General features: G+C 49.3%; 1 protein-coding gene and 1 long non-coding RNA gene across 5 annotated transcripts; one reads left to right on the plus strand and one right to left on the minus strand.

Annotated features, from left to right (window-relative positions):
• Positions 1-74: 74 nt before the first annotated feature.
• Positions 75-11,479, plus strand: stx1b (syntaxin 1B). Of its 3 annotated transcripts, none has more exons than XM_088357058.1 (10): positions 81-523; positions 4,141-4,215; positions 4,433-4,532; positions 5,187-5,261; positions 5,335-5,408; positions 5,522-5,630; positions 5,722-5,795; positions 6,268-6,405; positions 6,487-6,597; positions 6,869-11,479. In XM_088357058.1, exons 1-10 carry the CDS (start codon positions 494-496, stop codon positions 6,947-6,949), a joined length of 867 nt encoding a protein of 288 aa, XP_088213184.1. In that variant the 5' UTR covers positions 81-493; the 3' UTR covers positions 6,950-11,479. The 3 variants fall into 3 exon arrangements, with proteins under 3 accessions (XP_088213183.1, XP_088213184.1, XP_088213185.1); XM_088357059.1 differs by lacking the exon at positions 81-523 and adding an exon at positions 4,913-4,988 and having other exon boundaries at positions 4,196-4,215; XM_088357057.1 differs by having other exon boundaries at positions 75-523; positions 6,268-6,597.
• LOC148383854 (uncharacterized) lies at positions 1,397-12,116 on the minus strand. Of its 2 annotated transcripts, XR_015853262.1 has the most exons (3): positions 11,829-12,116; positions 4,311-4,523; positions 1,397-2,441 (listed from the first exon to the last, which is right to left on the minus strand). It is a non-coding gene; the product is annotated as an uncharacterized LOC148383854 (long non-coding RNA). The 2 variants fall into 2 exon arrangements; XR_015853263.1 differs by lacking the exon at positions 4,311-4,523.
• Between the last annotated feature and the right edge of the window lie 86 nt (positions 12,117-12,202).

Consider the following 12,202-nt stretch of genomic DNA (forward strand, 5'->3'; position numbering starts at 1 on the left):
GGAGGCGGTGAGGGTTGGGCGCGTGCGCAGTGGGCGCCTCCCCTCCGCATCCCTCGCCCCTCCCCCTCTTTTTCTGCAGCATCAGTACCACTTTCTCTTCTTCCTCTCTCTCTTTCTCCGCTCGCCTCCTCCTCGCCTCGCCGCCCCTCCCCCACTCGCTCGTCCCGCTGCTGCGTTGCGGGCCACACTGTGACCGCACCGACGACGAAGAGGAGGACGAGGAGGAAGAGGACCGCCGGGGGGGGCAGCTGCGTTCCAAACCACACGAGAGGGGCCGCCAAAAAAGAACAAGCGGAAGAAGAAGACGTCTCTCTCGTTTCCTCTCGCCATCCTCTTCATTAGCGACACATCGCAAAGGGGGAATTTTGCGGCGGGAAACCGACGACAGAGATCCCCCCCCTTCACTCCCGGACCAACCGTATAATACTGTTCATCTTCGAGCCCCCCGCTCCCCCCACCCCGGACCAGCCGCGTACGTGGTCGTCGAGCAGCCATGAAGGATCGAACGGCGGAACTGCGGAGCGTAAGCTGACATTTTCTCCATCTCCCTCCTCTTCCTCTTCTTCCCCCTCGTGCGGCCTCCGTGCGTGCGCGCGTACATGCAAAGGGATGAAGACGTGCCGCCGTCACGTGATTGATAGTCCCCCCGCGTGTGCGTGATTGAGGCGCGTCTGTGACATTTTGCCGTTTTTCGCGGGCTTCGACGCAGAGGCCTCGGGCGCGCGCACGAGGCCATAGAGATGGGTTCCTCGTCCGCGCGCGCGATGACCTGCTGGAGGAGGAGAAAATGCAGACATTTTTTTAACCAGCGCCCCTCCGACACCCCCCCCTAAGCCCTCAAAGCCACGTCAGTGGGTCACGGTGGCCTTGGAGGAGGTCTCCTTCCTCCAGCCTCACCCATTTTAAGGGCCGCCATGCGCACGCAAGCTTCCTTCTTTCCACCATTGAACAGCTGATGCTTCCTGCGGGCGGGGGGTGGGGGTGGGGGGGGCACGGCACTCTGCAGCACCTATAAACTATCCATCCATCCATCCATTCATCCATTCATCCCTCAAGCCTTCTATCGCTCCATCCATCCACCCATCCATCCACAGCACATGTATGTGAGGCACAGGTGTGCAAATGAAGGCGGCGGGTGCGCATGGGGCCCGCCGCATCATTTTTTTTGTGGCCCGCTAAAGCAAATTGTGCTTGTCGACTCACAAAATTCTGGAAACGAATCGTGATGAATCTTGTTATAACGAGAAACTGATCACGGTTGAAGGAAAAACATACAGCATGTTTTTGACGGCACCTTTCCCAGATTCATTTCGGCACTGGCCTTCAAAAAGCCAAAATTTGAATTGGCCCAATGTTGTTGACAGTTGTAAGTTGTCGTTTTGTGAGGGGCTTCTGATCACGGTAACGGCAACATGTTCAAACATTTATTTTCCAACAATGCTTCAAAAACCATTGTGAATTTTGGTTGTTTTTTCATTTATGACCAACTTCAATCGTAAATAAATCTAACGGCCACGTTTGAAATCAAAATGTTAAGTATATATGTAAATATTAACTACAAATGTCATTTTCATGATTTGATTCAGAAAATTGATTGCACAGTATTTGAAGGATTGACACGTGCTGGCATTCCCCACGGTCAGAACATCTTAAAAAAAAAAAAAAATCTCACCTGATCTCTTTTCACACTTTGACTGCCAAAATATCTTTTGTGTCCCAAATAAATTCTGATGATTCACAAGACGTTTTCTCAAGATGAAAATTACATTTTTATCCTCTTTGCCATGAGCGGTAACACAGAAGCACGTTGAGACTTGATTTTTTTTTTTTTCTTCTTTTACAAACAGTCCATCTTTGTCCCTCGAGCTGTCTGTCTTTTGCATTGATGCTGTTGCAATACACCAGAGGGTTGTGTGAGCTGAAGTGGCAGGTCGTGGCGGTTGCTTTTGCTTCCGATGCGACTCCCGATTGGTGTAAATGTTTGGTGGTGGTCCGAAGGAGGGGCCGTGGTGTGCCTACTGGCAGCCATGCCCCAGGGCAGCTGTCGCTACACAACGTCCTTTACCACCACCACCACAGTGTGAATGCATAAATAATGCATCTTGTGTGTCTTTGAGTGTGCAGAAAAGTGCTATACAAATCACATAGATTATTATTATTATTATTATTATTATTATTATTATTAATGAGCACAATGACAGCTCATTGTGGGCAGAGACACGTGACAAATACAGTGTAGCGCCAACTACTGGTGAGGAGGACTTACTCCATATCCATCAGTGGCCGGTAACGGCAGCCTTTATCATTACTCAGCCTTCTTACCTGTTGTTGCACTTTTGCTGTCTTGTAACGTGACTTTGGTGAAAGGGAACGAAGACCCTCACTTGTACCGTTGTGGGCATGCTTCAAGTTGTTTATTCGTCACTCCTAGTTGAAGTTGACTGTAAAACATATCCAAGAAACAAAAGACCATTAGACATTGTTCACTGGAACAGCACATTTCAGCTCAAGCAAACCACAAAGTCCACTAGCTCCATGCTAACATATAATGCAAAACATAGACTGGCTGAGCATAAAGCTGACTTTGACTTTGATAAATGTTATGCTAATTCCGAGTAGTGTTCCAAAACATTTGACCCAAGAGTCAACTATACAGTTCACTATTTAAAAAATCCTCTACGTAGAGATTTGAGAGGATTCGATGAATTGTTTCTAATCTCAATTCAACTCTGCTATATTCTATAATATGAAAATCCCTACATAGAGATTAGGACGAATTTGATTGGTCATTTAAGCTTTAGCGTCAACCATGTAGTCCACTACTGTCCTGTATCTAAAAATAGACAGAGGGAAGATCGCTTCAAATTCTGACACATAGCAGGGAAACACTCTATTAATAATAACACAAAAACAGTGTGATTAACAAAAATAATAATATACTTAGTGCAGTTGAGCTCGACATAACCATTGACTTTTTGTGGCGAGGCACAAGGCTGGGATTGAGAGGTCACATTGCCTTCTGATGTCACGTCTGACATCACTCATGTGAAAGTATGCCTTGAAGGGTCACCACAGTAACAGGTTAGCCCTGATTGCTTCAAAATTCATTGACTACAAAATGGAGGCAATTGGAAACTTTGCAACATCTTTGTGCATGTTTGTGTGTGTGTGTTTGCGCGTGGTTGTCTTTGTGTGTGTGTATGTGTGTGTGTGTGTTTGTGTGCGACATCCAGCCATGGAGTGAAGGGCACAGCAGCCATAGATGGCAGCGAGGTCATTTTCACATGAGCCCGAGTCACTCTTCACTTGTGTGTGCGTGTGTTTGTGTGAGAGAGAAAATAGAAAACGTGATGTGGAGAAGCGTTGTGCTTTTATTAGGAGCCGCAGACATTTTGTAGCAGTGCCCTCCCACTCCCCCCCCCCTTCTGTAAATGCAGTTGACTCCATCCTAGCGTCCTGCCTTCCTTCCCCTCCCCCACATCCACCCATCCCTCCCCTCCCCCACTTTCACTCTCTGACCCCTGCTACACACCACCCCCTCCCCCACTCGCTTCACATTGCACAATACACACCACATCACCTTTATTTGCACTGCTCCATGTGTGTGTGAATGTGTGTCAAGTGTGCTTGCGTGTTTGGATTGTGTGTTTGTACATGTGTGTGTTCAACCTGAGAGAGTGCAGACAGGAAGTTTACACAGTTACCATGGTAACTGTCACTGAGCACATCTGCTTCCAGATGCTTTTATTCTGAAGGGTATTCTGGACCTCCATGTCACATCATTGTCTGTGTGTGTGTGTGTGTGTGTGTGTGTGTGTGTGTGTGTGTGTGTGTGTGTGTGTGTGTGTGTGTGTGTGTGTGTGTGTGTGTGTGTGTGCGTGCGGTCTTATCAGCTGAGCCAGACTTGCTGGACATGTTTGCCCATGGGGGGGTGTGGCTTCCTACAGTGGTCCCCAATCCCCAGCCCACAGTTCCATATTGGTCCGCGGGCTTTTTTTTTTTTTTTCCCCCTTCAGGAGCAGCTTATACGTCATAGAACACTCCAAAGAGCAATATGAGTTGGCCTGGGTTATTATATAATGGCAAATCATGTTACGATGAGCAGTTGCAATTGTGTGACGTTGTGTGTTTGAACTGCAGGCTAAGGACAGTGATGATGATGAGGAGGTGGTGCAGGTGGATCGAGACCACTTCATGGACGAGTTCTTTGAGCAGGTAACGCGCATGTCACAATCGATACACACACACACACACACACACACACACACACACACACACACACACACACACACACACACACACACACTAACCCTGCCAAAATGCTGGTGAGGCGTAAACACCAACATCCTGTTTGCGCCGATGCCATGTGTCATCCATGTTGGAGTGTTGTGACAGGAAGCGTGTGTGTGTCTGCGTGTGTGTATACGTGCAGGTGGAGGAGATACGCGGCTGCATCGAGAAGTTGTCCGAGGATGTGGAGCAGGTGAAGAAGCAGCACAGCGCCATCTTGGCTGCGCCCAACCCTGATGAAAGTAAGCTAATGTTATTCCATGTTAGCATGGCAGGATTTAAGCTAGTCATTGGTGTTAGCATCATTTTGGCTCGCCGTCGAGCCATTCGGCAGATGACAGAGTCACATGATGCCGGTGTTCAAATCTTCGAAAGCATTTGCTTTAATTTGCACTCTTCTGCGCCAACACGATATGGTTGGACTATAAAGTTGAGTCATGAGTCAAATGAAAAAACGTTTTGGAGGACTTAAGGGGGCACTGTTAATGAGGTCATTACTGCCGCACAATTGCAATGTCTCGCCTCAACATCGCCAACGTCCACTTTGATGTGCGCATGTGATCCGTGATGATTGATTTTTTTTTTGTTCTTGTTTCTCAAACCCTCTCTTGCTTCCCGTCAGCCACGTTTACGTTTGCATGTTGCATGCCGACCCCGCCAGTCGTCTGCGTCCGGCGCGTCCCCTCGCTTAAGCGCACGTGAGTTTGTCTGGTCAAACAACAGCCCCTCACTAACATGACCTTTGGATCCCTCCTAATAACCTTTGAGGCAAAGCATGATGGGAAAGGTGTTTCCCATGGCGACCTATCATCTTCATACCCACACACGCAAGTTAGCGTATTGCTAATCCTGCATGAGCGTGCAGACAGGAAGTGACCACAACATGTGACCCGCAGAGACCAAACAGGAGTTGGAGGATCTGACGGCCGACATCAAGAAGACTGCCAATAAAGTTCGTTCAAAATTAAAAGGTAATCTCTGGCCAGGAAGTCAGGCGCTCTTGGTGTTTTCACAATAAAAGCACCGGCGCCTGTTTACCCACAGCGATCGAGCAAAGCATCGAGCAGGAAGAAGGTCTCAACAGATCTTCGGCGGACCTCAGGATCCGTAAGACGCAGGTGAATTCTTACGGAACAAGTTCACCGGTTCATGCAACAAGACTAGGTCCCACTGGAGGCAACTCTACCGCCTTACGGTAGATGTGATGTTTTATTCCGATGCCGCCCCGCAGCACTCCACGCTGTCCCGCAAGTTTGTGGAGGTGATGACCGAGTACAACACCACGCAGTCCAAATACCGAGACCGCTGCAAGGACCGCATTCAGAGGCAGCTGGAGATCAGTACGTGGCACATGTCTCGCACACGCAACGACAACAGGCAACCTAACTTGTGTGTGCTATCCTTTCTGTGTGTGTGTGTGTGTGTGTGTAGCCGGAAGAACCACCACCAACGAGGAGCTGGAAGACATGTTGGAGAGTGGCAAGCTGGCCATCTTCACCGATGATGTAAGCACCGCACCTAAGCTAGCCAACATGGCCGCCGGCCAAGATGGCCGCAGGCCAAAACGGCCGCCGTCTGGCGGGTGCGCTGACACATCAAGTGAACACGGCCTCTGTCACATGACCTCTGTCTCATGATGCCACCGCACGAGCTTTTAATTTGAAGGGGACACTTGGTGTTATCCCACCCCCTTCATCTTAGCAGCTCTCCGAGGCCAAGTCATCACACCTTACTTGTTACGGATTGGAGTCAAAGGTCACCACTAACATGTTAGGGACCTCTTCCTGACTTGTCACAAAACTGTCACGATCATGTAAAGGACCTGCTACGGTCCGGGGTCAAAGGTCAGTGCTAACTTGTCAATGACTTATCACGGACGGACCTGCCAATGACTTGATGCGGACCTGTCCGAGACTTGTCACAGACGTGCCAAAGACTTGTGAATGAGCTGTTCCCGACCTGTCAATGACTTGTCAGATCAAGATGGATTCCCAGATGACCAAACAGGCCCTGAACGAGATCGAGACCCGGCACACCGAGATCATCAAGTTGGAGAACAGCATCCGAGAGCTTCACGACATGTTTGTGGACATGGCCATGCTGGTAGAGAGTCAGGTAGGCAGTATGGGCCAGATTCTTGTCATACTCAAAACCTTGGGACCACCCTTGACTCACCTGTGCTGTGCTGGTTTTCAGGGCGAGATGATCGACAGAATCGAGTACAATGTGGAGCACTCTGTCGACTATGTGGAGCGAGCCGTCTCCGACACCAAGAAGGCCGTCAAGTACCAGAGCCAAGCTCGCAAGGTAAACCGCGACCACAATCAAAACTACCACCGCAACCGAGTCCTGTGTCAACAGTTTGTCGGATCGTTTCCACCAAAGTTGCCCTTTGTCACCGATTCCAATTTATGGACAGAATTTCTAGGAGCAGCCGAGACATTGAGGGTCCATATTTCTCTGTGAAAAATGGACCCCGGGATCCACATGTCCAGTTCCTGGGACTTGAGATTGGCATCGTCCAGTGACCTTGATCCGAGTGTCCTTGCCTGTGTAACGGTTGCATGTCTTCCCTCAGAAAAAAATCATGATCATCATCTGCTGCGTGATCCTGGGCGTGGTCCTGGCGTCCACCATCGGCGGGACTTTGGGCTTCTGAGCTTCCGGGACGCCCGTCGCCGCCGTGACGACGTCCGTCGCTGTGACGACGGCCATCGCCGCCGTGACGACGCCCGTCGCCGTGACGACCGCCTGCGGCAGACGGACGGGAGCCGGAGAAGAAAAAAAGCCCAAAAACTTGAACCACAAATGCAAGAAGATAACCAATCAGCAAACGGGACACACTTGGGGTGGGCCGAGGTCCCAAATTCCCACCAAAAGCAACACCCTGAAATGCACCACGCTGTCCGTGTAAAGAGCGTAAACCGGCTCGCACGCCGTCCACATTTTACTTTGCTTCTTTCTTTTTTGGAGCGTCGCTTTCCTTTTTTTTAACGAGACGGTGATGGCGACAGCGTAGCCTGGCGGGAAAAGTCCACCGGTGCAGTCCCGCACAAATAGTCCGCCACCCCACCCTCCGACAAACACGCACAATGGCTGTGTTCCGAATTCCTCCCTAGTCACTATATAGCGCCTGCTATCCAGAGTTGGGGGTCAACAATTTGTTACACTGTGTAGCGAGCATGCTATCATCTACACAAGCCGCATATTCGCTGTTTGGCATTCATAGATTTTTTTTCCCCGGAATCTGTCTTCTGATAGTCACTGAAAAACTCAAACTCCGCCCAAAAGGAGTAACAATATACGTAACTTTGACACCATCTGCTGGCATTTTGGTGCTGAAGTGAGTTGAGGAGTTTAATTTGGACAAAAGTAGTCCTTTGCCGCCAACTTTGGTATTTGCAATACAGTATAAAGTTACGCTAAAAAAATGTATAAAATTGTAGCGTAAAATTCAATATAAGTAGAGAATTTTGTAAAATACTCAGTTTAAAAGAATAGATCGTTATTCTATTTTATTTTCTTTGCTCATGATTTATTTGAGTATTTTCTCGTAATGGCCTTGTTACGTAGCTCTACATGGATCATCGGGAATCATTCCCTACATCCGAATCACTACAAAGGCATTTGTAGTGGACCTTTGAGGAGCTATCTAGGTCCACAATATCTAAATTGCGATAGGGAATGAGTGACGGATTCCCAACACAGCCAAAGCGTCCCACGAGTCTTTCCTGATTCGGAGACCACCCCTCATTGGTCATTCATGACAGTCAACACTCCGCCCACTTTCACTTGATTGATTGGAACAAAATCCGGTGTTTATGAATAGGGGGAGGGCTGCGGGGGTCATTTGAAGGTGGCAGGTTGCCATGGCAACACATCAAGCCAAGGGTGGGGAGGAGGGAGGGGCCTCAGGTGGCATAGAGTCAGGGGCAGGGTAGTCAATCTATGCAGTTTCGATTACAAGTGTGACCGGCCCGCCCACTGACCGCAGCCCCGCCCACTTGGTCTTGCGGCCATGTTTCGCGGCGCTTGGTGCTCCTTTTACTGTACATGACCGCCTCCCGTCACTATCTGTTGACGTCACTTCCTGTTGACATCGCCAGAGCCGTCTTTATCGCCTCCGTCTGGCCGAGTGTATTTGTAGTCGTCGACAAAGTTGCTCAGCATCCTAGCTTTGCTCTAGCCTAGCCTGAGCTTTAGCCTAGCTTAAGCTAGTACACACAAGATTCAAGACAGTGGAGGAAATAACCCACAATGCGTCTGAAGATGTTTCGTGGCAGGAAGCTAACTTCCTTCTCCAGTAGTTAGTATAGTCGAGTGAACTAAGGTGAAACCGCACCAGAGAGTTAAGGTCAATTTGCCCTAGAGTGCAACTATACAAAAAGACGTTCACATAGTGAACTTTGTTTAATGAAATAACATGTTTGCGGCCTTATGTTTTTTTGTTCTCAGTGGGTCCAAACGTTGTAACATGTTTGAAAAACGTACAAGCTTGGCACCATTAGCTTTGTTAGCATAGCGCATGTCTAATTGTTGTGGTTCTGTGATGCTAAGGCCTGCCTCCCACCACAAGTGAGGCGAACAAGGACCCCAACACCACAAACGGCACTCGGCATTCAAGCAATAACGTCATCGAGCGATCGCTCTCGTTACAACCCGGCATCGGTATTGGCATCGCGAGCCAAGCTAGCACGGAGCACGGCGGCTTGGACGCTAACAGGAAGCGGGATCCAGTGGCTTTGTTCAGTTACTGCGTGTTGTGTAGTCTTTAACGCTTTTAGCTGTGTGACGTGTTGTGGCAAACAAAACAAAAGCAAGCGTTTGTAGCATGTTTTCTTTTCATTCCCGAAACCAAAACCGACTTGCGTGTGCACCAAAGTTTTTTCGTGTTGTGTTGAAACCAAACCGGTCGGCCGCGCCTCCTCGTTTGCTCGCTCGCCTCCTGACACCCAAACAACTTGCTCCTTTTCCACAGCAGTCAGTCAAATTGGGTCACGCTGGGACGTCTCGGACGGGTTTATGTGCGCCGCAATCATCGTCCCTCAACAAACGCAAACATGGCGGCACGAAGGAAGGTGAAGACGTGTTTGAGATTTTGGAATCGATCACTCATTCCTGACTCCCCAGTCCCCAAAGGGACTTTTTGACAGGACATTTTAGGAACTATCTTGGTCCACTACATAAACCTGCATACAGTACAGATACTGTACATAGCTATTTGGGAGTCAGGATTGAGTGGATGATATTGCTCATCGTTGCTGTGTTCGGAACCATTCACTCATTCCAGAGGCATCTTAGGGACGATCTAGGTCAGGGGTCTCGACGTGTGTGTAGGCTACTGGAGATCATCCAGCAGGTCACAAGTTTGAGAGCCCTGACCTAGATCCACTAGACAAAAATCTCCATCTAGTGATGAGCTAGTCAGGAACGATGCACTCATGTCCTGTCCTGAATCACTACTGAGGGATTTGCAGTGGACGTTTGAGGAACTATCTAGGTCCGCTCTAGAAAAATCCCAATAGGAAGTCGTTGGGAATAAGCGAAGAATTCTGAAAACAGCCTCAGTGTTGTCCTTTGTTTTTTTGGAAAGATGACAGCGTGGATCAGGACATCCCTGCTCCCTCTCCCGCCCCCCGCGAGGCCCCCTACCCCCAATCCCACGTCACCGCTCCTCCAAAAGGTGAAGATACAATAAGTAAAAAAATGAAAGAAATAATAAATAACAATGAAAAAAGCATGCAAAGCGTTGTGGAGTTTTGCATGGTGATGTTTTTCGTATCCCGACCTGCCGCCATGTTGCGCACTTTACCGCTCATCGGCTCTGTCTTTGTTAGCACGTTAGCACGTCAGCCGGCATCTTTTCACATCCCCCCGTGGTGCCCCCCCCAAGCACCGACCCCCCCCCCCCCCCATGCTGTTGGAGCGACAGGAAGCACAACAACGACGATGACGCTCGCTTTTTCCCGCTCTGACAAAAACAAACGAAAAGGTGTTGGCGAGCGCTCCAAAGACCGGCCTGCCGTTAGCTGTTAGCATGCCGACAATTTTGCGCGGCAGCGTCCTCCATGTTTGTAGTCCCGACGACGACGACGACGCTCTCTGTCTTCCTGAAAGCATTCCCCAAACCAAAACTCCTCCTGGTCCGGTCGCCGTGACAACGTGATGTTCGCCATCGATCCGACGCTCCGCCCACATCTTTGTGCTCCGCCCCCCCCGAGTCAGTATTCATTTGTATTAGTGGGAGGAGTCACGAGAAGGACTTTGACTTTGCTGTTGTCGTTGTTGTTGTTCTGATCGCCATGGAGACGAGAATGTGTAATTATTGTAAATAACCACAAAAAGATGACCTGCATGTTTATCTAGAAAATTCCAGACAAAGTTGATGGCGTGCTGGAGCGTCCGATCCTCTTTAGCTGCCAGGCCGCCACCTTGGCGTCGCGGGGCGGGGTTAGCGTCCACTTTAGCCGTCTTCTTGGTGTCCCAAAGCGCCTAGTGGCGCCTCGGCCGAAAGTGCTTCCTCCGTTTTGGCGATTTTGTCTCTCGAATTCTTGGCGCACGTTCCGCCAAAGGACGACCGTCCGGGTTGGGGCCCCGTCCGCCCGTGCTAGTTATCCGTCTCGTTGGGCCTCCTCGCCCCGGGGCCCCTCCCCGTCCGCCCCTTCGGCCCCCCGCAGGCAGGCCGAACTGGACAAAGTGCAATATTATTTTGGCGGCGTCAAGGCTCGGCACTAAAGAGGACAGACAGCGGGACATCCGCTCGGCTCGCCCAACTTTGACGGGAAATGCAACTTGTGTGTTTCTTTTAGTGTGTGTTTGTGTGTGCGTAGTGTAACGTAAAAGCCATCCGTCCCGCCCTCCCAAAACACTTAAGATCCCCGTCCTTCGATTGGCAACAGCTCCCCTGCCCTGCCCCCTCCCTCGTGCTGCTGTTGGCTGTTTTGTTTCCGTTGGTGTGACGTGCCAGTATAACCCCCCCGAGCCCCCACAACTCCCTGACCAGTCGCTCTCTCGCTCCCTGTCCCCGTCCCACCTCCCTCCATGGATCTTTAAGATGACAACTCTATGCAGATGCGTCTTTTCTAAATGTGTCCAACATTTTAAGTTCCAACAAACAAAAAAAAAATAATAATCAAACCCTGACAGAAATATTGAAACATGAAGAAATAAAGAAGGATTGTTCAGTGTTCATACGCCTACTTTCTGTTTCCATGCGTGTGTGGACAAACATGCATTACTTAGATGTATGATAGAAATTAAAGTGCAGATGGATGTTTAGATCTGTATTGACACAACGAGTGTTTGATGTTTGGACAATTTTGGACGGTGAGATAAATTAATAGACGGATAGATGTGAAAATGTGTGAATGAGGGACGTCTATACTACGTAAGAGTCACAGCCGCGGAGTCAAATTTAGTGTCATTCAATTCAATTAGCAACCAGACACGAACACAATGTAGTTTTCGAATTGTGAAGTATTTCTGTTATAGTTTCATCTTTGATATTAGGAGGAATTTATAAGGTTTCAACGACTTACCTTAACTTAAAGAAGAAGCCTTTTACTTTGCCGGTAAACTTTTACAGAGTCTCGCGAAATGTTTCATGAAGGGAGAATGTTCTTTTCACGGACACTTTCTGAAGTTGGCACCGCGAAGACGAGCTGGCGTCACCTTGTCGCCTCCGTTAGCATCAGTCCACACTTCTTATCAAGTCGTTTTCAGGGCAAAACATGACGAGTAATCCTGCATCATGTGTCAGAACGGCTTTCACGTCAAACAACCTGCCGAGTAGCCTGGATAGCTAGTCTGCTGCTTGCGTGCAAACTCACGCCCCCTTCAGGGTGGGTGCCCTTGAGATGGATCTATTTGAGTGGACAGGCCGTGTTTTCATGAGCTAAGTGAATGGACAGAC

The sequence above is a fragment of the Syngnathus floridae genome, chromosome 17 (assembly GCF_059516105.1).
Source record: "Syngnathus floridae isolate MCC-2025c chromosome 17, RoL_Sflo_1.0, whole genome shotgun sequence".
NCBI classification, from domain to species: Eukaryota; Metazoa; Chordata; class Actinopteri; order Syngnathiformes; family Syngnathidae; genus Syngnathus; species Syngnathus floridae.